At 40.3% G+C, this 25,747-nt stretch overlaps 1 protein-coding gene across 8 annotated transcripts in view; it reads right to left on the reverse strand.

The window, feature by feature from the left end:
- The window catches only part of lpgat1 (lysophosphatidylglycerol acyltransferase 1), a 131,339-nt gene extending 105,810 nt beyond the window's left edge, over positions 1-25,529 (reverse strand). Inside the window, exons 1-3 of one of the 8 annotated variants that reach the window (XM_043695877.2) lie at positions 25,355-25,525; positions 24,723-24,923; positions 20,661-20,912 (exon numbers count right to left, since the gene is read on the reverse strand). In XM_043695877.2, the coding sequence (XP_043551812.1) occupies positions 20,661-20,898 (238 nt within the window). In that variant the 5' untranslated portion in view covers positions 20,899-20,912; positions 24,723-24,923; positions 25,355-25,525. Of the gene's footprint in view, positions 1-20,660; positions 20,913-24,722; positions 24,924-25,250 lie in introns of all 8 variants that reach the window. The other 7 variants (XM_043695878.2, XM_043695882.2, XM_043695884.2 and 4 more) reach the window with 7 other exon arrangements.
- Between the last annotated feature and the right edge of the window lie 218 nt (positions 25,530-25,747).

Consider the following 25,747-nt stretch of genomic DNA (forward strand, 5'->3'; position numbering starts at 1 on the left):
ATGTGCAACCTTCTCCCATACACCTGCTCTTCAGCCACGCATTCATCTACTGTATCTTCCTATTTCTGCCCTCACTAGCTCACAGCACTGGGAGCAATCAGATATTACTACCCTCGAGCATCTCATTTTTAAATTCCTGCCTAACCTTCTATATTCTCTCTTCAGAATCTTACCCTTTTCCCTTCTTGTCGTTTGTTCCAATATGTATAATGACCTCCTGCTGGTCCCTCTCCCCTTTGACAATATTCTGCACCCTCCGAGACATCCTGGAGCCTGACACCAGGGAGGCACACACCATTCCGATTTTTCACCATTGGCTGCAGAAATGTCTATCTGTGCCTCTGACTAGAGATCCCCTATCACAATCGATCGCTTGGAACCTGATGTACCGCTCATTGTGATAGAGCCTGTCTTGCTACCAGAAATTTGGCTGTTCATGCTACATTCCCCTTAGAGTCCATCACTCCCTACATTTTCCAAAACAGCATTCTTGTTTGAAATGGGGATAGCCACAGAGGACTCCTACACTACCTGCCTATCATTCCTGGAGTTAACCTATCTACCAGACTGTATTTGCATTTTTCTCCCTTCCTCTATCTGCCATGCATCACACCCCCTAGTTCTTGTAAATTCCTCATTGCCTCTAACTGTCGCTCCAACTGATACAGGTGATCTGATAGGTTTGACAACCAAACACACTTACTGCAAACATAATTATCAGTAAAATGGAAACTCTCCCTAAACTCCCACATCTGACAAGAAGAGTGCATCACTCTACTCAAAGCCATCTCTGCTCCTTCACAATGTACAGACCCAGAAAATAGCACCATCTTTTTGCTCTAAAAAAGTGCTCCAGGCTAACTTAGCACTTATAGTTTATATTTTTTTAAATTTAATAGAGAGACAGATTTCAATAAAACATATAATCAAGAAAGAACCCAAGCTACTTACTACTGCAGACTTATAGCAAGATTACACATTATGCGCTTATCTGTTCCTGTGCTGTGAGCTCTCCCACACAGGTTCCTCCAAGGTTAGCTGTGAATTTCGCTCCTTGTTAACTTTTTTCTAGATGCACTCCGATGTCCAGCAATACATGAACTCAAACAGCAAAGGCAGTAACTGTACAGGTTCACTGCTGTGTCAGTTAGCAGTGTAGTTTCTTTCTCTCTCACCCCCTCCTGACCATGCGCTCAGTGCCTTTTGTCTGTCTTTCACCCTTTTTAAAGTACCGTCGTTTTGATTTTCCTCCCCCCAAAGTTCCAAAACAATGCAAAAGCTGCTCCTGGAATTTGAGGAAATCACCTCCAAGACCTAAAATGCCTCAAAAAGGAGCAGCTTTTACAGCCACAATTTATCCCTCATCCTCCATTGTGGATTTATCAAGACATATATTTATTTTTATTTGTGCGGCCAACTCGCATGCTGTCAGCTTTGCCTTAACTTCTGAATCTAATTTCTACTGCACTTTTCTGCATGTACTTTCTATCCCTTCCTGTCACACTTGAAAACTGTTTGCCTCTCACTACACTGCATCACTGCTCTTTCTTTTTGGATGGTATAATTGAATCCTTCCCCTTACTAACTATTTAAAAAGGAGAAAGTGAGGACTGTTGATGCTGGAGATAAGAGTCAAAGTGTGGTGCTCTGTGGAGCAGGAGAATTGACATTTTGGGCATAAGCCCTTGCAACAGTTGGCTGGAATTGAACCTGGGTCCCTGGAGCTTGCAGCAGCAGTGCTAACCACTGAGCCACTATGCTGCCCATATTTCTACATTACATTTCTTTTTCCTCCTTCTGCTTGAATGGTGCTGTGGACTACAGTTGAAATTACATCAAATTTGGTCCAGGACACCGGTCCCAGCACATTTCAAAGCAAACTTGTATAAACAGAAAAGCTTTTCCTTTCCCCTATAATGGTACCAGTGCCCCATGAATCAGACTCCAATTCTCCCACATGAATTTTTGAGAGCACACATTGACCTCTCCAATTTTATTTACCTAACACCAATCTGCATATGACTTAAGTAGCAATCAGAAGATTACTACATTTCTGGTTCTACAATTTAGTTTAGCCCCGAGCTGCTCATCATCCCCAATTAGAACCTCTTTGCTAGTCTTACCACTGTCATTGGTAAGAATGTGGACAATGACAACTGGATCCTTCCACCTCCCACTCAAAGTTCCTCACCAGGTCAGTAGAGATCTCCTGAACCTTGGCACGGGGAGGCAATGCAGTCTTTGCTGTATAAAACAGTATCTATTCCCTTTACCATGCTGTGTCCTATTACTACTAGGATCATAGAAGTGCAGAAAGAGGTCATTCAGCCTAGAGAGTCTGCACCAATCCTCCAAAGAACACCGCACCCAGACTTAGTCCCTCACTCTATCCTTAAACCCACATTTACTATGGCTAATCTACCTAGCCTGCACATGCCTATACACAATGGGGCAATTTAACATGGCCAATCTACTTAACCTGCACACCTTTGGACTGGGGGAGGAAACAAGAGCAGATGGCAATCCCATGCAGACACAGGGAGAACATGCAAACTCTGGGCCTTAGCACTTGAAAGCATGGCCAAAAATGGTGGGGGAAACAAAAAAAAAGAAAGCATCAGGGATGGTCATGAAAATCAAGGACGGACAATTTAAAATCAAAGTGTTCCTAGTCAGGAGCTATATACTTCAGTGAGTACAGGGGTGAGAGATAAACAGCATTTGCATTGAGCAAGGACACGAGCAGCAGAACTTTGGATGATGTTTAAGTTTATGGAGGGTAACACATGACTGATTGACCATTGTAATGGTCAAGCCTATTGATTAAAAAAAAAAGGAGAGTTCCAGCAGCAGATAACCCGAGATAGGGTAAACTCAGAACATGTTAGAGGAGTGAAAATAGACACAGTCTTAGTGATAAGACGACTCTGGATTCAGAAGCTCAGTGGTTAAGCTGATGCCAAGTTTGAGAACAGCTGGTAAAACTTCAAACAGTTGTTAGAGTGAGTGACAGAACTTCTCTAGGTAGAGAATGGAGTTGATGGCAGCGACTTCAATCTTTACGTTATTTTGTTGGTGAAAATTTCTGCTCAGCTGGCAATGGTTGACATTGCTGCTGTCAAAGTGTTGTGGCTAGGAGAATCTGAATGCTGCTTATGTAGAAGTGGAATATGATTGCACATTATTATGTTGAGGATTAGCTTGTCGATGAGAAAGAGGATGGGTAAAGGATAGATTTTGAGGCTGGGGAGGAGTGGTGGTGGCTGGAGGTGGGAAGAGATCAAAGCCTATGGTGCAGAATATGAGGAGAAACCAATGCAACGGAGACTTGGACTACAAGATAAATAAGATTTAGATTTTAGAAACCTTTAAGCATCAGTATTATTCAGCTGCATCTCACGGAGTACTTCTACTGCTACTACTGTATATTGTTCCCAAGGTGCAACAGCCAGAGTGAACATTACATTTTAAATGGAGTCTAGCCAGAACTTTATATAGTAGTAATAACTTTCACCCCTTTGTATTCTATCCTTTTTAGAGATAGTGGCCAACATTCCATTAGCCTTTGATGATGTAATAAAAAGACAGTATAGTTTAGGGGCTGTCTGACCGACATGGAAACCAGTGCCAATTTAATATCTAGATCAAGGTATGGAGTGATCAACACCAACTGCTGGGTATTTATTTGGCCAAGATAGAATATGCACACTCACTCTGTAGAATCAGTTTAATATAAAAACAAAGTAGAGCATTTAATTTGGAGAATCATTTCAAAAATGTAGTCTCTCCCAAGCATTTTTTAGATATTTTATTTCGATGATATATTTATTAGTCTCAAACAAGATGTGCATGACATGGGAACCGGATGGGGAAACTAGCCTAGAGACTAGGATATTTTTTTCACAGAAGGTCTACAGATTTGAAGTACTAGAAATGCATCAATGTGGCAGCATACTCAACTGAGTCAAATAGTCATGGCTTCAAACCCCACTCCACTATCTTGAAGAAATAATCCACATTATTCACCAAGTGTGGTATTGAGGGAATGCCACACTAGATGGTAATGTGACATTCCCTCAATATCGTGCCTAGTGGGGTAATTCATTTAGATGTTAAGCAGACTCACTGCCTGCTCTCACAAGTGGGCATAAAAGACAATATGGGATATATAAAGAATAGGAAATTTTACTGTGTATTGGCTGTCAATTAAGATTACTAAAAAACAATTGCTATATCTGACAGAATCTATGACTCTTTGTGAGACCTTAGTCTCCAGAGATAGGCTGCCACATTTTCCCATATCACAACACTAACAACAATTTGAAGTACTCCACTGGTTTAGTAGCATTTATGGAAGACTTGTGGCTGTGAAATACGTTCTATAAATGCAGGTTAGTTCATACTCTTAATAAATAAGGATTAAATGAACAGAAGTGGAAATGGCAAAGGGGATATTTTTGCAATCATGGTTTAGGCAGCAAATCTTGGGGGGAGATCACCATCCAATATAGACATCGCATGTTTTATATTTTCATTGTAGAAATACAAACCAGACTGCTTTTGCAACAGATAAGACACCTGTATCAGAAGTTTATTGTCTCGGCAATTGATGTTAAAAAAGCCTGAAGACTGCTTTAAAAGTAGACTGAAGTGCATTATCAAGATTCAATTGACAGCCCTTTAAATTCTACAAAGAACTGCTTTTTTCATTTTAAAGTATATTTTGTTCCTAAAGACAAATTCTGCACAAACAGCTAGAAAGTGGGTCAAACAATCCCTGCATTATCACATTGGATGCTTGCTTCTCCTTCTTTGACGATCAGATACTTGTAAATAGACTTTTATTTCACTCTATTTTCCTGGGTTTGAAAAAAACCCATTTACAATGCCTTTGTTTTAATACAGCTGAAGTCATTAGACAATAGTTAAGTGTCTTCAGACTCATTCTTGGCCACATCAATAACTAAGTATAAACTAATAGCTCCTGTTCCTCAATCTAACTCAAAACTACTAAATATTGAAGAGATTCAGTAATGGATCCAAAATAATAAAAGTGCTCCATTGAGCTCTAGATTACAGAAAATACATTTTTCAAACTTTTCTTCATAACTAACATACTTCAAGTTGAAGGCCATACTTTATCTGAGCATTTGTGAGAAGTAACCATAATGGAACAAAGAAATATTTCAAAATAAAGATTTGTTATGGTCTTATCAAGAATTTGTCTGAAAATTATCTGAGCCTGGTTTCCTCCCCCTCTTGAAGTGAATGAGAAAGACACCATTATTGATCTCCTAATCAATGCTATTGTACCGAGGCTACAAAGTGAAACATGAGGTTTCTTTGTTTAATCTCTGCATCCTGTCAATTTTGCCTGATCACACTCCCATGAAACATTTTACAATATTAAAACAGCAATTTAAGTTTTAAAAAAAGTTTTGCCATTTCAGAAATTCCATTACTTCATGAAAGTAACAAGTAGCAGGAAGTGTGGCAACCTGGACTTGTAACATAAGGTCTTATAACTAAATACTAAGGTCTAAGTTTCCTTTTTTATACTCTAGGATAAAGACTCATCATGTAAGGAAAGACATGTTATGAAAGAGATGCCATTTTCAGCTACTGACCTTTTACAAAACAGTAGCTTACAATACATTTTTCTTTGGTGTATTGGTAAACTGAATGGTTTTTTGTCTTACATTAGAGATGTGTAATAGTAAAAGGCAAGGTAAGTATTCCCACACGGTTCTTGCTGAGGGATCATTGCAATTTTCAAGGAAGAAATGGGGTATAGGGAAAAAAGGTTTCGGTTGTCCTGGATTTGTACTTCACACTTCAGTTTCTTGTAAGTTATTAAACATATGTTTGTTTCTCTTCATATCTGCTTTCCATAATGTTGTCAGTCCAAATTTTGGGTCACATTTCTTTCTTGTATCAGGAGCCAAATTGTCCCTCCACTTTCATTCAACTTTTTTTCATTTGTTTTTAGAATTTAGAGAAGCTTGCACAAAATTGTGTGCAAAGGCATTAGTCCTACATTCTCCACATTCTGACAATGCTTGATTTCTTTTCTGGGAGGGTGGACGAAGTAGGTGTAAGTGGCTTGGGTCAAATCCATAGTTATCCTTAAGCTATGGGTTATGTCATAAATTTAATTACTGGACCAACCATATTTCAGCATTTGTTACAATGCTATCTTTTTGCCTTTCCTTTAATTTTTTTTGAATGCACGATTACACATTTTGTTGAACCTTATTCTTGCTTAATTAAAATGCGCAGCATTTTATGAGCCTATGAAGCTCTAATGTACCTTTTACTATTATACATCTCTTATGTAAGACCAAAAACCATTCAGTTTATCAAGACACCAAAGAAAAATTTATTGTAAGCTACTTACTTTGCACCTGTAGCACTCAACTGTCCAATTCTGGCTGAATTCGCTCACTTGCCAGAGTGGGAAAAAATTTGCCAGTAGCAATTTTGCTCTGAACTGCTACACACACACAACTTGGAGGGCATGGCAGTTAAAGGGAAATTAATGCTGCAATAGGTAACAAAGGACCTTGCTGTTCCGATGGATGGAGTGGTGCAGAGGAGATCTGGTGATATTGCCCAGCACTGCCAGAGAATGCCACAACAACAGATCTTGTCAGTCTGAGTCAAGGTCGCTCTCGGAGTCAGTGAAGTTTCAACTGCCCGGAGAAACACCCAGCAATGCAGGAAGCATGTCAATGACTTTCTGCATCCATCAGGGTAAGTGCCATCATCTTCTCTCTGCCACTTCACTTGCAGTCCAATTCTGCCATTATACTCAGTCCCACCAAGACCCATGCTGCACCCCTCACTTTCACATGCAACATCCACTCCCACTCTTGCAAACTTGAAGTCTTATCCCTACATGTTGTTTCCTGGACCAAGGTATGGAAGCAACAGCTGGGTGTACCATGAACATACAATGAGTGAATCGCAGGTGCCTGCAACTTTGACAACAGGGATTTATCTTTTAAAAAGGGATTAAAAGCACAGGCACTAGTGGAGTAGAGCTGTTGGCTTGCACGAAATGGTGAGGAATCCTTGAACGAAGGAAGGAGTTGGACTGCACACAGTAGGCTAATGCTCAAGGTCATAAGGAATGTTGAGTTTGCCAGTGTGTCACCTTCACTATACATGTTTCCCTCTGAATGTTCTACATAGATCTAACTTGTAGGACCCTCTCTCGCAGATAACAACATTTACCCCACCCACTCATTGTAGTTGCAGCTAGTTTCATTCCAATATATACTTATGATTTTACAGAATGATGGAAGCCAACAGTAGCTGTCTTCTGTCACAAAAGTTAGGGTGCTGCTCACCATTGAGCACACTTCTCCTGCATAACCATTCGCCCTTCTACGCTCCCCTCCCTCCAGTGTCAACTTTCCTCTACACTGCCTTCATCCCCACTGCTTCCCAGCACTCTTCCTCCATCTTCCACAGCACCAGCCCCAAAAACCTACTGCTACTCCCTGTTCAACCCAGCATTTAGTGTATGGAATCATCAGGCTGACTGTGGCTAGACACTGAGTAACTTAGCCAAAGAATAACCCCAAAGAATGAGTGACCACACCTCTGACTGATCTGATAGTTCTACAACTCCCAGCGGTGTTCCCATGATTTGCTGGATAGGTTGCACTGGACCCATAGGACTGTGATGCACTTGCAAGACTGAAGAGGTACAACTCGTTGACCATGTGTGCCCCGATCAAATGTCTGGCCATGTCGAAAGCCTTTGACGGATATGGAAAACTGCCATTAAATTTAGTGTACCAGACTCCCCTGACTGGTGCCTCTGTGGACAATGAGGATTAAAAATTTGAGACATGGTAGTTTGCTTGATGTATACGTCAAGCTGGTACGATGCCAGTACATTATGAAAGAGTGGGTGTGACATTGCAATGTACCATATAACAACATGCTAACCCACCTGTTAAGAGCTGCCTGGCTATGCATAATTGATGGTAGCCCACAAACCCACTAAAACAGCAGCTAATGAACTTGAAAGACCCTACTCGGACAATGAGCAACGTCATTTACAAAATACCACGCAAGGTAACAAACACTACATTGAACAAACAGGCAGAAAACTAGCCACCAGGATACATGAACACCAACTAGCCACAAAATGACATAACATCTCTCTCTCGTATTCTCACATATGGATGAGGAAGGACACCACTTCGACTGGGACAATACATCCATCCTAGGAAAAGCCAAACAAAATCACGCATGAGAATTCCTCGAAGCATGGCATTCCAACCGGAACTCTATCAACAAACACATCAAGTTAGAACCATCTACAACCCCGAGAAAAAGGAGCCGGAAGTGACATCACCAACCCAAAGAAACCCAAACATATAAATAGAAAGCAGGAATTTTCTGCATTGCTTTGCGTGAAGTCCACTGAAGATGTTACCTAGTAAGGTAACGAAAGGTCTGGAAATGAACCTTTCAGCTCAGCGAGCAAACCTACATCCAAAACCTCTACCTGAGCTACAATTCTTCTCAAAACTTGCTAATACACAAGTAATAAATAGCAAGGGAATACAATAAATGCTATGAATATTTAAATACTGGCTGAGTGGGCAAGTGCAAAAGATACAGCTTGATCCAAAACATGAGCTGGATGCCTGGCCCTGTGTACAAAGTGCCCTTCCAGCAGCACAATGATAGTTGCTAGTTTGCTCCAAAGCAAGTGCATTGGAGATGATCCACGATGACTTGGGGAAGTTGGCACCACAGATGTGAGATGTGCTCAGGAGTGTCTGAGAAATTAGTGCGAGATACCTCAAATGGTAGTTACAGGAGCAAATGGTGAGCTGGAGACGTTAGAAACACACTCAGACTTTCACATCTGGAATTCTCAGTATCCTATTTGATAGGAAGCTTAAAATTAATGAGGTGGGATTGGAAGTTGAGGAGGGTGATAAGAAAAAAAAATCCCCATTGATAGGTTTCTCACCACTCCCCAAACAGAATCTTATCTTGACGACTGAGTCTGATAGAAAATGCAACTAGAGTCATACAGTTATGCAGCGACAGAAACAGACCCTTCAGTCCAACTCGTCCATGCCGATCAGCATCCTAAATTAATCCAGTCTTATTTGCCAACATTTGGTCTCGATCCCTCTAAATTCTTCCTATTCATGTGCCCATCAAGATGCCTTTTTAATGTTAATGGCACCTGGTTCCACCCCTTCCTTTGACAGTTTATTCTATACATACACCACACTCTACTTGAAAAAGGTGTCCCTTAGGTCCCTTTTAAATCTTTCCCCTCTCAACTTAAAACTATGCTCTCTAGCTTTGGATTCCCATACCCTGAAAAAAAAAGAGACCTTGGCTGTTCACCCTCTACATGCCCATTATGATTTTATAAATCTCTATAAAATTCAGCCCTCAGCCTCCAATGCTTCAGTGAAAACAGTCCCAGCCTATTCAGTCTCTCCCTACAGCTCAAACCTCCAACCCTAGCATCATCCTTGTAAACATTTCCTGAACCCATTCAAGTTTAACATAATCTTTCCTAGAGGAGGGAGGCCAGAATTGAATGCTGTATTTCAAAAGTGTCCTAACCAATGTCCTGTACACCTGCAACGTCACATCCCAACTCCAAATTCAATGCACTGACCAAAGGCAAGCATACCAAACACCTTTCTTCACTATCATTTCTACATGAGACTCTACTTTCAAGGAACTGCAAATCTATACTTCAAAGTCTCTTTGTTCAGCAAGACTCTCCAGGAGTAAATGTATAAGTCCTGCCCGGATTTGCCTTTCCAAAATGCAGCACCACATATTTATCTAAATTAAACTCCATCTGCCATTCCTGGACCCATTGGCTCTCCAATCAAGGTCCCATTGTACTGACGTAACATTCTTCATTCTTCACTACACCATCAATTTTGGTGTCATCTGAAAACTTACTAACTATTCCTCCGATATTCATATCCAAATCACTTATAGAAATGATAAAAAGTAGCGGACCCAGCACAGATCCTTGTGACACACTGCTAGCCATAGGTCTCCAGTCTGGAAAAACAACCTTCCACCACCACCCACAGTCTTGTACCTTCAAGCTAATTTTGTATACAAATGGCTAGCTCCCCCTAGATTCCATGTGATCTAATCTTACTAAACATCGTCAAATACCTTGAAGCTCATACAGAACGTATACTGCTCTGCCTTCAATCTTCTTTGTCACTTCTTCAAAAAACTCAGTCAAGTTTGTGCATGGGAAATCACTAAGCCATGTTGACTATCCCTAATCAGACCTTTCCAAATATATACAAATCCTGTCTCTCAGAATCACCTTCAACTTACCCAGCACTTATGTCAGGTTCACCAATCTGTAGTTTTATGGGTCTTCCTTACCACCTTTCTTTAATAATACACCACATTAGCCACCATTCAGACTTCCGGCACCTCACCAGTGGCTATAGATGACATCAATATCTCAGCATTGGGCCCAGCAATCACTTCCTTAGCTTCCCGCAAACTTCTAGGGCACACCTGATCAGGTACTGAGGATTTATTCACCTTTATGCATTTTAAGACATCCAGCACCACTTCCTCTGTAATATCGACATGCTTCATGATGTCACTATTTATTTATTCAAGTTTTCTAGCTTCCACTGTAAATACTGACACAACATACTCATTTAGTATCTCACCCATTTCCTACAGTTCTACACAGACAGCCTTATTGATTTTTAAGGGGCCCTATTTTCCCCCTAGTTATGCCTTTTTTCTGAATGTACTTGCAGAATCTCTTAGGATCCTCCTTAACCCTATTTGCCAAAGCTATCTCATGTCAACTGCTCACAGCATACAAAAAGGCCTTGCTGAACTTCTCATGCAATTCTCCCAGATTTTTCACCATTCCCATGTTGATGTGGAAAAGGCAGGAAAGCAGAGATAAAGTTTAGCAGATCAACCATGATCTCATTGAATGGCATAGCAGAATCAATGGGCTGATGGCCTACTTCTGCTCTGACATCTTATAGTCTTATGCTTCAAAGCATTAAGATTTTGCCCAAAGTGGTTAATTTTCAGGGATTTAAAAAAAAAATTAACCAACCTTTTAACTTCTCTTTTCGGAACAGGAATCAGACCTCAAACATTCATCTGTTAAAACACATCCATCATTAATAAATAGATAAATAAATAAAAGGCCTTGCAGTTGTTCACACTTGGTCGGATCTCACAGCAGCCATTGCTGTCTTGGAGCTTGGAATCCCAAATCTCAACAGGGTGTTGCAGTTCGCGGCAACTGTTTTTAACTGCTTTGGTTCTATGCTTTGGAATTCCTCTCCTAAATCTCCCCGCCTCTCAGGATACTCCTGATACTTACACAGCTTTAACCAACTTTTAGTCATCTCTCCTTTTACGTCATTCTATGGTTCAGTGTCATTTCTTTTAATATTGTTTTTAAGTGCCTTTGGAAGTTTAGCTATATTAAATGCACTATAATCAATTAAGTTTGTTGTTACTGAAATTAATAGAGTTCTACTTAAAGCTATAATATCAACATAATTTGCAAAGAGAGATGTCAAACCACCAATAAAAGGAATTATGATATATCAGGTTAATCCTGACCTTTAATGCATCGTACACAACTACATTACCTTACCCAAACTATTCCACTGTGTTTTCAACTCTCAAAGTTAGGGAATACAATACATACTTGTAACAAGCCAGCTCAGTACAACAAATGCTTCATCTTTGTTTTCATCAGTGCATAGTGTAGCTCCTAAGTATACTTCTGAAAGGCCTACCATAGTGTATCTCACATTACAGACAGTGACCAGTATGGAATGCTTTCCAAGCAGACAGTGGCAAAAGGAAAGTGTAACCAAATCGACAACTATGGCACAATTAAATAAACAAAGAAGCAAAGAGTAGTTATGCCTACTGGTCAGACCCAAGAAATATCCAAAATGATTAAGGTACTTGCAATTAGATTACTTATGTCAAATCACAATTTAAGTACATTACACAATACAAGAAAAGCTCCATGCAAAGCAGGAGCCCAGCATAGTGGATGTAATCTGATGACCTTTAAATTGAAAAGAAACAATTGACATCTGTCTGTTACTAGCTGTTAAGAAAATGTTTCAGTCCAGTTTACAACAAAAAAAATGATAGAATTTCCTCTATATCTGAATAGTGTATCAGAATACAACACCATCAATGAAGAAATCCTTAAAAAAAAAAAGACTTTGTAAAAAATTTCCCCTCAAGGTAAAATAGCACTAATTTAAGATATTAACGCACTTTGAATTGTCCAAGTATTTTCAATTCTCCTTCCCTTGGTTCTTTATTTTCACATTACAGTACAACTAACAAGGTTTTCTGTCTGAAGTCTGCAGAAACACACTACTTATGAACTAAATTTCATTACACAATTCTCACAGGTGATCCAGGTTGCTAGATGTTTTCCTTCACCATGCAGGCATAGTGTGAATGCACCACCTTGAAATTTCTTTACTGTGATTATCAATGCTGCTCATAGCTCGCCAATTATAGTAAGGCAGTGCTGTTAACAGATATATTTGGTTTCTTGGTATCAACACACCAGAGCAAATTCAGTATGTTCTGCGTACTTTTGGTGAACTACAAGATTGTTTTTAACCAAGTTCCCTCATCACTATCAACAAATCTGTAGCAATAAGAAATACAAATATACAAAAAATAGTTTACATGGGTAAAATATTATAACATTACTACTACTTTTTTTTTGGCTGTTAAACATCGTTATATTATGAGCATTCTGGCCTTACAAAATATGGTTTCAATGAATTCCTAGAGACAACTGAATATTTGCTAGTGAAATGACTAAGTTATTAGTGTCCACAATGTTAGGAATCAAAACATTAGAAATCACATATGAAGTACTGGTCAAGGACATAACCAAAAATTAGAACAACACAAACATGATCTTGGAAACAAGCACTTATATCACCAGAGTGAAAGCTATCCAACTTTGTCTTTTTGTTTATTCCCACAGGCATTTAAAATTTCAGATCCACTACAGCTGCACTTTGGTAGCCACATTCAGATGACTCAGTCATGGAATACAAAGACTGCAGATTTAAGTCTCCCTATTACTTAAAAAGGTAGTTTTGGTTGACTTCCACTTAGTTTTGATGGTGTCAATCAGATATTCCACTTATTCAACTAGTTACCTCAAGGCACTACTGAAAGAGGGCCAACAAGTCCCTCTAGTATCTTGCCATTATTTCTCCCTCAACTACAAAAAGATCACCCATCCGGTTAATGTTAGTGAGGCTTTGTTATAAGAAAGGGTGGTTTTCGTGGAGTAATGGTCATGCCCCCACTTCTGAGCCAGCAACCCTGGGTTCAAGACCTTCCTCAACCAGAGTCGTATAATAACTTCTCCGAATAGATTGATTACAAATATCTATGAGGAAATGGCAGCAGTTTGCCTATGACAGTCCAGCATTTCAAAGTGATTGAGAATTTATGAAACTGATGCTTCACAGCAACGCAGCAAAGTCCCATATACGGCCAGAATTTTCTGTCCTAACCTCAATGAAGTGATCCTTTTTCACATGAACAGCAAGTGTCTGCAAGTTTCTGGGAAAGATCACAGTGTGATCAACTGAATATGTGCTGATCAGCAAGACCAGCTAGTGAAATAACTAAGTTATTTGTGTGACTGTTCATATGTGCACTTTCTACCCAGTCAAAACTCTTTTATTGGAATCTAGCCACAATAATTTAACACGGTACTGACTGGAAACTGACCTCACTTTTGCCCAGAATAAATTGGGCTTCAGCATAACCTGAGAAAAAGCCAATTCAAGAATACCATGCGCAAGTCCAAGAATACCATGCAACAAAGACAAAAGCAATAAAATTCATGAAGTTTGTAACGTAGCTGCAATAATTTTTTTTTCTCACTTCAAGTGGCAAAACAACCAGATTTGTTCTTCTTTTGGTGGAAAGGCTTCTTTGTTTTAAACAAAAATATCCATCCATTTCTGACAGTCAAGCTCATTCATGAGTCAATAATCAGCATAAGAACAAGAAACTAGTCTTGCAAAAGCATCATCCAAAGTTTCTCTAGAATAAATAGAATGACAAAATGTAAAAAATTGTTAAATGGTCATTTTGAAACATTTAGGAGATCATAAGATTGGCAAGTTCAACCTAATGGGTGGATAAAATTTGTGCTCATTTGGATGCCAAGACAAGCGTAAATTGCCCTCAAGTTCTGGATGAAAACATAGGATGTCTTAACCAGAGGTGGGGATGGAAGAAGAGTAGTTCATATTCAATGAGGGAATGAGAATTTGGGGGTGAATTTCTGCAGCGTAGTTTGATTTGGTGGTTGGATTTTGTTCTGTAGGAGTAAGCATTAAAGAGTACTATGTTAACCTGGCACAATTGCTATTGCTTCTTAAACAATACATGCTTAAGGACACCAGGCCTACAATTAGATTTAGAACATATTTTTCCCCAATCTGACATTTCCAATTGATGTTATGCACTGCATCAGACCAGTACAAGTGTTTTGTGGGGATTTTGATTCTCTTGGATTAGTAGAATGCCAATAACTGACGACGGTCTAATACTTCTGGTCCATGCTTTGCATAAATGTCAGTGTGCTTTGATGGATACTGGGATGATACATGTTTTTTTTAAAACAAAGGAATATGTAAGAATTTCTGATCAAACGGGGTTTGGACCTGCCAGTTGAGGGTCCCGGTATAATTGGTCACAGAATAAAATTCAATACAAAATGGATATTAATAATTATACACTTTACTCATGTTCCTCAAATGGCAAAAGTCTTTGATATCAAAAATCACATGCTGATCCCCGACATCAGTGATTTAAAAATAACTGATGCCTCTGCAGTGAGAAAGAGGCATATGTAGTGCATAAACACTGGTATGGATCATCTGAGCCAAATGGTCTTTCTCAGCATTGTGATTCTGTGATACGGCCCACAGCACAGCTCTTGGTACTTTTAAAATACATTAGAACTTCAAGTATCCAAATTTCAGATTATCTGAACAAGATCTCAAGGTCTCGGCATTAGGCAACTCAGCAGTTATCAGTTAAACGGCATTATGGTGTGCATTGCTGGATAACCAAGAAATTTTTGATAATCGGCACTCAAATTACCATTTGTTTCCAGTTATCCGAACAAAATACTTCGCGCCTGCCTCATTCGGATAATCGAGGTTCTACCGTATTCCTGAATAATGCACATTATAATTGCATCTCTCATAGTTTATCTAGCATGGAGAAATTAACTAACATACACAGGATTCTAAATGTAACTTTACCTAGTAAACTGCAATTGCCGAATATATACACATGCTGTAAACAGCCCTAAGAAATGTAACTGACATTTTCTGACCCATTGATTCTAAAACTTGGAATGCGAGATGCATCCTCACCTAAAAACAATGACAAAAGTCAGTCCATCATAAAAAGGCTATCCTGACTTGACTTCAGTTTTACTTTGCCCCAAGGTGTATAAAGCCCCCAGTGTGGGCTCTACGTTCTCTGCAGCCTGGAGTGGCAATTATTAGTAACAAACTATAATCAAGCATGTGCTGTAACCAACAATAAAAAGAATACAATATACAATCATTGAAAAAAATTCACACTTGCTGTTAGAAATTAGAGTAACAGAAAGCAGCGAGCAACATTGCCAGCAATAAAAGTTATCTTTGAAAAATGTTAGAGGGTGGATCTCTCTAAAGTCACAAGTTGCACAATGGATTGAAAAGAAAAAAAAACTGACATCAAAAAAGAAACTGGGAATGGAGTATAGTATGGCAGGGAATAATAAAATAAATGGCAAATATATACTCTCAGCAAACAGTTAAGCACAACTGCACAGAAAAGGAAATAACGCCATGACAGAAAATATTAAATCGATTATACTTTGTGTTCACAGAGACATCCAGAAAAGTGATTGTATTTCCAGCATTACTGAGAAAGGAGTAGAGTCTGAAACTCAACCTTAGTTAGTAAAGGGAAACAAGGCATCAGGCCAAGTTGAACTTCCTACAAGTGATCCATGAAACTGGTCATGAGCACAGCACTATTATTGGGAAATTGTTAGAAATGGGAGCAGTTCCTTAATGATTGGAAAGTAGATAAAAGATAAAATGAATAGTTTTTTTTGAAAAGTACAAGGGCAATCCAGGAAAGCAAAGATCGAGGGAGCCTGACATTTGTTGTGGGCTTGCTCTGGAACAGATACTTAAGGAGGCACTAATCAAATATCTAAATAAGCACAGTAAGGAAATCAAGAGTCAGTATGGAATTCCAGGAAATAAGACATGACAATTTATGTCATGTTTGATTCAAAGCATAACTGTTTCTCTTTTCACTCATGTTGCCTGGGAATTATGAGAGTGTGATCATGCTTAACAAACTTGCAAGTCCTTAGGACTTGCTGATAATAGAAATTCCATGGCTGTGACACAGTCCTCCAGTTGAACCACTTCAACTCTGAGTACTAGTAGCTTCTATTACTGTCAGACCTTCACTCCGATTAGAGCTGACATGTAAATGACAGTCCAAGTCAATACAACTTCCATTACATTCTGTTAATCTTTTGATGTTATTTGTAATTTTCTTCAGGCTTATTTTTTAAATAAATAGATTCTGTTCAAGCTCACAGGTGCTCTGTGAAAAGGACAAGAAATTATGGGTTCAACTTCATTAGTTTCACCAATCATGGTTAATAAAAGGCACCATTAACGTGGGAGACAAACAGGAAGTGCACATATATTTATTAGGCCATCATGGAATATTGCCATCCAGCACTCACACAGCAATGCCATGGAAACAGAGTGGAATGCTGACCCCAGCAGTAGGTTACTGTGCAAGAACAAAATCTGAGAAATCCTGAATAGGACAAATTGTAGCAAATCTGCACAAGACCACATCAAAATGTTCACAATTAACAACTTAACTACATATTACTACATAATGCCAATTACTATTGCAATTATACATTGCTTGTAATTTAGAAGTCTACACTGCAACAACCCCTCCCGCCCCCTACAAATAACACGACTAAAACATGGTGGTGTAATGTAGGATCACATCCAGCAAACAATAGCTACTTACTGGATTAGTTCAACATCAAGTCACAGTATGTTCAAAGATATGTAAAATAGTGCTCAGATACTTCATGTCCAAAGTGGCTCGGTATGAACAGGGAACATTTCTCCAATAATGCATACTGACAATATATCTCAATTAAAATAATAACATTCAAATGTCTTTTTAAAAAACATTAAGCTGCTCTCAGCCTTGTTCTCTGAAATACAGACACACTGTTCTTACTTCAAAATTCTCTCTTTTTTTTCCCCCCTTACATCCTATTCCAATCAAATTGCTGGTATATGTCCAAAGTCTAATGGCCTATGAAATGGTCACTAGTAAGTTGTCAGGAGACTCAGAGCAACTTGCCGGTCTTTGGAAATGTGCCTAGTCTCATTAATTGCTTGTATTCAATGCTTTTAAACCAACAATAATTTCCTAGGCCTAAGATGTTTCATAGCGACGCAAGTGAAAAGAAGGGGAGATTGAACTAAAGGTTAGGTAGGAGGGGTAGACAAAAATTCAGTCAAATAAGTGCATGGAAATTAAACATACACAAGAAACTTATGGCTACTGGAGACCAATCAATAGCTCCAAGACATCACTCCAAAGATATTTTTAAGGTAGACTTTTTCGAATCAAGAAACGTCGAACAATTACCACTGCAACACTAGACCTCCTAAAATATCACTAACTCTGGAATCCAGGCCTTCTATTCATGAGGTAGGACTCTAAACTGCAGCGTAAGCCTCCCTGACCTTGCCTTGATCATAAGGTTAGAGGCGGTATTTTCTGATGACTGCAGAATGTTCAATTCCTCAAATGAGGCAGAGTAGAGAATGCGGTGCTAGAGAAGCACAGCAGGTTAGACAGCATCCGAGGAGAGCAGGAGAATCGATGTCTCGGGCATATGCCCTTCAACAGGAATCAGGGCTCTGATCTCCAGTATCTGCAGTCCTCACTTCCTCCTAAATGAAGCAGTCAGTCAAGCTGCTAAATAATTAGCATTTTCTCTTCTCTCCTATAGTACAAATTGTTACAATAGTTTGAAATTTAGCACTCGAATTTATATTGATGAATACAAAGTGAAAAGCTTCAGCAACATATCCATCTTTTCAGCAGTATTCAAAATCTGTACTGTCAAGTGTCTAATAATTCAATTTCTGCAAATGATGTCACTAAAGGGCAAAAATCTAGAAGCAGTTAGGACCAATGATAAATCCCCAAAGAATTTTGGAGGAGACAATGTGCACTGAGGAAAAAAAAACTACTGGCAGAAACATTCTGTTCACGTAAAATTGGAACCAATCTGTCATTGCTTAGCCTCTTTCTGCTATGGGAGGGATGAAATCTGATTGCAAGGATTTCAACAGAAGGTCGAGGGAGAAATAAGCATTGATCAGGTCACAACACGATCAAGCCTTGTGCTGAGATGGGTGAAGGAAGGAAGGAAGGTGGAAACACAGCAGTAGCGTGAAAGAACAGAAGAGTAAGAAGTTGAGGTAGATGATGGAGGTCTTGAAAGAAAAAGAGTATCAATTACTTTGTTGGGACATCAGCAATCTAGAGAGAACACAGCCAAAGGAGCATAAGATGGGCCTCTAGAATGGCATCATTTTGCTAGAGTGTAGATGGGTGGAAGATGAGCATTCAAAACTAGGGAGATGGGAATTAGTTTGATGGGTAAGAGGATGGTAGAGGTAGGAGCAGCTTTTAAAAGATGGCCTCACTGTACTTTGGTGACAAAGAAAATCAGGTGTTTCACAGACTTTGAAGCTCTTCAATATCTTTCATTTCCATTGCATTAATGATGTATATAATATCCCCACATACATTCTTTACTAAATACTGATATTTGTTAAGTGTATCTATTTAATGTCGTTAGATATTTTACTTCAGCATCCAATGGGTTGCTGGGCAAATCATTTGAATCACAGCTCTCAGCATAATATAATGTCATTAAATATTTTGAGTAAATTTAGCACCAACTCGCTTCCATTAGGGAGCTGGCAGGTCATGCAGGATCTTCCCACAAATACATTGTCTTATATTATGTCTTGTATGAGGGTAGAAATCCTGATTTAAGACACTTGCCAAAGGAGAGCTGCATCATAGAGTACAATGAAAAGAAAACACAGATGAGGGTAAAATCGTTCAACAAAACATCGAGGACAGGAATTCTCAGTAGTGTACTATCCCACAGAATTCTGTATTTTTTAATCTCATCACCAATTCTAACAACAGCATGAACATCAACAACTTGTAGAGTTTTTTTTAAACACACTAAAAGATCCAATAGTATGCACAAAACAATTCTAGTGAGGAATAGTGGGTTACAGAAGATGAATGAATGTGATCAAAAATGTACATTTTGAATGGATGTTTTATACTTGTGCTGATTTTATTCCTTAATAAAAGTATATTCAATAATTCTAAAAAAAAAACTTTCATTTATGTTTTTCAAGACCATCAGATATTTCAAAGTCCTTTACAGCAAACTAATTACAGTCAGCCAATTTACATACAGCAAGCTTCCACAAACATCACTGTGATAATGATCACAATGTGATGTTGGAGATGCTTAAATATCATCCAGAATGCTATGAAAAACTCAAATAAAAACAAAATACTGCAGCTGCTGGAGATCTGAAATAATAACAGGAAATGCTGGAGAACTCCACAGGTTAGCATCTGTGGAGAGCGAAACAGAGTTAATGTTGAGGCCCTTGACTATTTTGAGTTAGGAATCAATATTAATTCTGTTTCTCTCTCCACAGATGCTCTCAGATGTGCTTAATTTCTCCAAAACTTTTTGTTTTATACCAGGGATAACTCCCCAGCTCTTCTTCAAAATAGTTTCAAGAGATTGTTACATTTGATTCAGTAGGAAGATGAGAAATGGACTTAACATTCCAGCTGAAAGACAGCTCCTCCAGCACTCAGTCGGTACTCCATGGGAGTGTTAGATCTGATTTTTTGGCTCAAACTCTACTTTGGGATTTGATCCCAAAAATTTGTGACTGGAGGTAAAAACGTTTGAGCCAATCTGACACCATCAAGCCACAAGGAAAGTTATTGGATGTAAACTAGTGCTAGTTAGCACCAAATATTAGCAAGTATAGGTTTCCTCTTTGAAACATGCCTTTTTACAAAAAAACTTTCTTTTAAAAAAAAAATGAAAATCACAAGTGTTTCTATTCATTCAGGAACCTAAATAGCATTTAATACTATCTACAAAGAAGAACAAATAAAAATCATTTTAAAAGTGCCATAGGACAAGACTTGTATAAATATTATTACTGTACAATTATAAGTGAGACACTGAAATTGTTGGACCAGGTTACCTACCAACACAACAGAATAACTATGGATCAAGTGCTCGAGAAACAAAGAAAAACCACATTGATGATAGCTTATTGATTGCTAAAATAAGATTAACACATACATGCAAGTACTATAACATAGTAAATTGTACTTCATTTGGCAATATGAAAATCTATAATCAACTCCTCTTAAATTCTTACCTGTATAGCCTGCTGTCCAACCCCATGAAGACACCATAGCCAGCAGCCATTTGAACATTATTCCTTCAATGTGCCAGAACAGCTTACTATCAATCAATTTCAATGGCTGAAGAACTATGAGATACAAAACATAAGATGGAATCGCAACCAGGTTGTTGACGACCATAAAAAGAAATCGGATTGTGCCTTTCACGAAAACCCAGCTACCATGCTGTATTTCCTTTCTGTTCATTGCCATGCCTCGACTGAGCCCTGCAGAAACAATGATAGATTATTGCACAAAATGAAAAAAAAAGAGGGAAAAATAAACACAATAAGATTAACACATACATGCAAGTTCTATAACATAGTAAATTGTACTTCATTTGGCAAACATGTTGCGATTAATGTTTGTTCTACGTAATGACATAAAAGTGATATAGTTATTTCTTGTCATCACTTAATTGGTACTGAAGAAGTCCTAAATGTGTTATAACCTTGCAGATCATTGTTCAAAAATACTGGTGACAGGGAGCTAAAGGAACACAAAGAAAAGTATTGGTGTCTGAATCTTATGATAGTATTCAGCATTGAAAGGTCATACTATGAAGTAGAACTCAGCAACTGCACAGCTTGCAATGAAGCTTGAGAAATGTCTAGGGAGCAAATCAGCTATTGCCCAAAGGGCAGTAGCTGTCAAGGTCATTGTGTATAAGTAAACCAAGTGCAAAATGTAACTAATGAAATGAACTGTACAAAACTGAATCAGTCACAAGTTGGACACGTTTATCATGAAAACCTATATAAAAAGTGTGGTAGTGGACAAAATTCAGCTATACTAAATCTGCAGTTGTTATGTTCCATTTCTGGAGGAGGATTTGCAGCTGAATACTCTGAATTGTAGACCTGCTGCCAGGAATAAGCTTTCCAACTTCAACGAAACAATTATTTTGAGCACAAGTGCAAGCATTTGCTTTTTTCAAAACACTTTTTAAAATTACAAAATCCTTAAAATTACATCATCTGAACACTTTTTAAACTGACACTGCACTAGATTATACCTCCCTCAGTGGAGAACCTAAACACATCTGGAGTCTCTTACTTGAGCCACTGCATACTCACGCCAGGTTGAGATCTGATTGGAGACATCTTGAGCAAGACAGCAGAATTATTAAGAGTGTAACTGTGCTACTAATCTACATTATTTACAATTAACTTTAAAAAGCTGTAGGACAAAGTGAGGACTGCAGATGCTGGAGATCAGAGCTGAAAATGTGTTGCTGGAAAAGCGCAGGTCAGGCAGCATCCAAGGAACAGGAGAATCGACGTTTTGGGCATAAGCCCTTCTTCAGGATTGAGGAAAGTGTGTCCAGCAGGCTAAGATAAAAGATAGGGAGGAGGGACTTGAGGGAGGGGCGTTGGAAATGCAATAGGTGGAAGGAGGTCGAGGTGAGGGTGATTGGCTGAAGTTGGGTGGGGGCGGAGAGGTCAGGAAGAATATTGCAGGTTAGGAAGGCGGTGCTGAGTTCGAGGGATTTGACTGAGACGAGGTGGGGGGGGGGGGGAAAATGAGGAAACTGGAGAAATCTGAGTTCATCCCTTGTGGTTGGAGGGTTCCTAGGCGGAAGATGAGGCACTCTTCCTCCAGCCGTCGTGTTGCTATGGTCTGGCGATGGAGGAGTCCAAGGACCTGCATGTCCTTGGTGGAGTGGGAGGGGGAGTTGAAGTGTTGAGCCACGGGGTGGTTGGGTTGGTTGGTGCGGGTGTCCCAGAGGTGTTCTCTGAAACGTTCCGCAAGTTGGTGGCCTGTCTCCCCAATATAGAGGAGGCCACATCAGGTGCAGCGGATGCAATAGATGATGTGTGTGGAGATGCAGGTGAATTTGTGGCAGATATGGAAGTATCCCTTGGGGCCTTGGAGGGAAGTAAGGGGGGAGGTGTGGCCGCAAGTTTTGCATTTCTTGCAGTTGCAGGGGAAGGTGCCGGGAGTGGAGGTTGGGTTGGTGGGGGGTGTGGACCTGACGAGGGAGTCACGGAGGGAGTGGTCTTTTCGGAACGCTGATAGGGGAGGGGAGGGAAATATATCCCTGGTGGTGGGGTCAGTTTGGAGGTGGCGGAAATGACGGCAGATGATACGCTGTACATGGAGGTTGGTGGGGTGGTAGGTGAGGACCAGCGGGGTTCTGTCCTGGTGGCGGATGGAGGGGCGGGGCTCAAGGGCGGAGGAACGGGAAGTGGAAGAGATGCGGTGGAGGGCATCGTCGACCACGTCTGGGGGAAATTGCAGTGCGGTGGAGGGCATTGTTGACCACGCCTGGGGGGAAATTGGGGTATCAGTCGCAGTCATTTCCACTACCTCCAAACGGACCGAAAAGACCACTCCCTCTGTGACTCCCTCGTCAGGTCCACACCCCCCACCAACCCAAACTCCACTCCCGGCACCTTCCCCTGCAACCGCAAGAAATGCAAAACTTGCGCCCACACCTCCCCCCTTACTTCCCTCCAAGGCCCCAAGGGATACTTCCATATCCGCCACAAATTCACCTGCACCTCCACACACATCATCTATTGCATCCGCTGCACCCGATGTGGCCTCCTCTATATTGGGGAGACAGGCCACCAACTTGCGGAACGTTTCAGAGAACACCTCTGGGACACCCGCACCAACCAACCCAACCACCCCGTAGCTCAACACTTCAACTCCCCCTCCCACTCCACCAAGGACATGCAGGTCCTTGGACTCCTCCATCGCCAGACCATAGCAACACGACGGTTGGAGGAAGAGCGCCTCATCTTCCGCCTAGGAACCCTCCAACCACAGGGGATGAACTCAGATTTCTCCAGTTTCCTCATTTCCCCTCCCCTCCCCTCACCTTGTCTCAGTCAAATCCCTCGAACTCAGCACCGCCTTCCTAACCTGCAATCTTCTTCCTGACCTCTCCATCCCCACCCCACTCCGGCCTATCACCCTCACCTTGACTTCCTTCCACCTATCGCATTTCCAACACCCCTCCCCCCAAGTCCCTCCTCCCTATCTTTTATCTTAGCCTCCTGGGGACACTTTCCTCATTCCTGAAGAAGGGCTTATGCCCAAAACGTCGATTCTCCTGTTCCTTGGATGCAGCCTGACCTACTGCGCTTTTCCAGCAACACATTTTCAGCTTTAAAAAGCTGTATCCTACATTTGAGAGCACAACACAGTACATATAAAAAACTGAAGTGCAATCATGAAGCCACTATTATTTGTACTAATTTGGTCCAAAAGCCAAAGTTGTTTCAAAATTGCAATCACAAAAGCAATTTTATATTGGGAAGCTTTGCTAGAAAGAAAATGATTAAGTTATAAACATACAAATACCTCAAAGTTAACCCTTCTTTACTGAACAAATCTGAAATGTGGAAATTGTATTTGTCTTCGCCATTCACTATACATTTACCTTAAAGCTAGCATTGATCTCTCATAGCGCTACACCAAAGAAATTCAGGGAAATTTGGACTAAGGATTCAATTAACATTTTCGTACGATAAGAACAAAAATTGAAAGAAAATGAAAAGAAAACCTCAACATATTCAACAGAAAAAAAAGTGTCAAATGTCAACTTTGAAAACTGCATTTCAACAGGCATTTCGAACGAGACTATCAGCAGGATGACACTCAATTATTGTACACCCACTTGCGTCATTTTACATCAACTTCCTTTAATCGGTTTAACAAAAATAAACAATGACTTTGGATTCTAAAAAGGCAAAATTAAAAACTAGTCCCAGACAAAGTTTACGATTCTAGGCTAAATGCAGATTATCCACATTTGGGAATCCTACGCAATCAATCCTGTAGAATACTTGCGTGAAAGGTACACTTTATCTTGCTTAACATCTCGTCCTGATCGTTCATTTACTCTGATCACGACTGTCAAAAGGCAGGTGACTTAGTTTTCCTGTTGCTTGAATAACGTCTAATATATTTGCTTATGACTTCCACACCCGCGATTTGGGGGGGGGGGGGGGAAAGAAACGAAACAATCGAACAGAACTAAAATATCCGAACCCTTTCCCAAACAGAAGTAACAAACACAGTCTTACCTATGCTGTTTGTGGCCCAGTGTGTAGAAACGGATATAAGACCAAAATGAAGAGAACAACGAGAGAACACTGGACGGTTACTATAGTGGCAGCTGAGAGGTCATGGACTGATCGGCTGGGCGGTTACTCAAAGATATGTCGGGGATGAGCATCAGCTGCCTGAAGCCACTGGGCCAAGAATAAGCTTGCTTCCTTACTGATCTGACAAAAATACAAATAAAACAATCGGTATTTGATACCGTTCACGACATCGGCACTTGACCAGTGATAGTGCTAACCCAGCCCTTACTTGGTGCCATGCTCGTATAGGAAGGAGACTTTAAACCTATGATATTCACTTTCAAGCCAATCAACTACAACATTAGATGTTGTCTCCTTCCTCAACCGCCCGCCTTTATTAAAAAATACAAGTAATCTCCCGATCTTAATCCTCCCTGTCCCTTCGTGTAAAGATATAAACTGCTTAGTTGGTTTCTCGATACAAACCAACAAGCAGAATTAAACCCTCTGGAAAGAGAAAAAAAGGACCTGGCTGTTTTAGTGTCGAGAGGATTGTAGCCCCGTCCTCTCTGAAGCAAACCTCGACCATGAAGGAGAAGTAAGCAGCCCGGCTGAACAACTGACACACATACTGTCGCTCTCACATGGCTCCAGGCGCTCGCTGCAGCAGGCTCGCGGCTCAGCGCGGGGCGGGGCCGGGTGCTGCGCATTCACCGCGCGCCCTTCCACAACCCGGGAGCCCGGTACATTCCGCTCCGACAACCTTCTTGTCTCCCCATTTACAATCTCCGGCCTTCACGTAAACCGGCCCCGGACCGCGCCCACCCCCTCCCACGTACGTACGAACGACGCACCGCGCCGGTGACGCGCTGCCGAACAATGGAAGAGAACGCGGGAGCAAAGCGAGCGGTGCCGGGCTCTTTCTAAAACCCTAACGAATGCTGCTAGCACTCCAGCTAAAATATAATCACTGACATCAGTATCCTGGATACCAGCTGTTGGAAATCAGACAGCGTTCGTGGGTC

Source organism: Chiloscyllium plagiosum, unplaced genomic scaffold (assembly GCF_037043375.1).
Source record: "Chiloscyllium plagiosum isolate Xiang-an unplaced genomic scaffold, Cpla_swu_hap1 HiC_scaffold_10, whole genome shotgun sequence".
NCBI lineage: Eukaryota > Metazoa > Chordata > Chondrichthyes > Orectolobiformes > Hemiscylliidae > Chiloscyllium > Chiloscyllium plagiosum.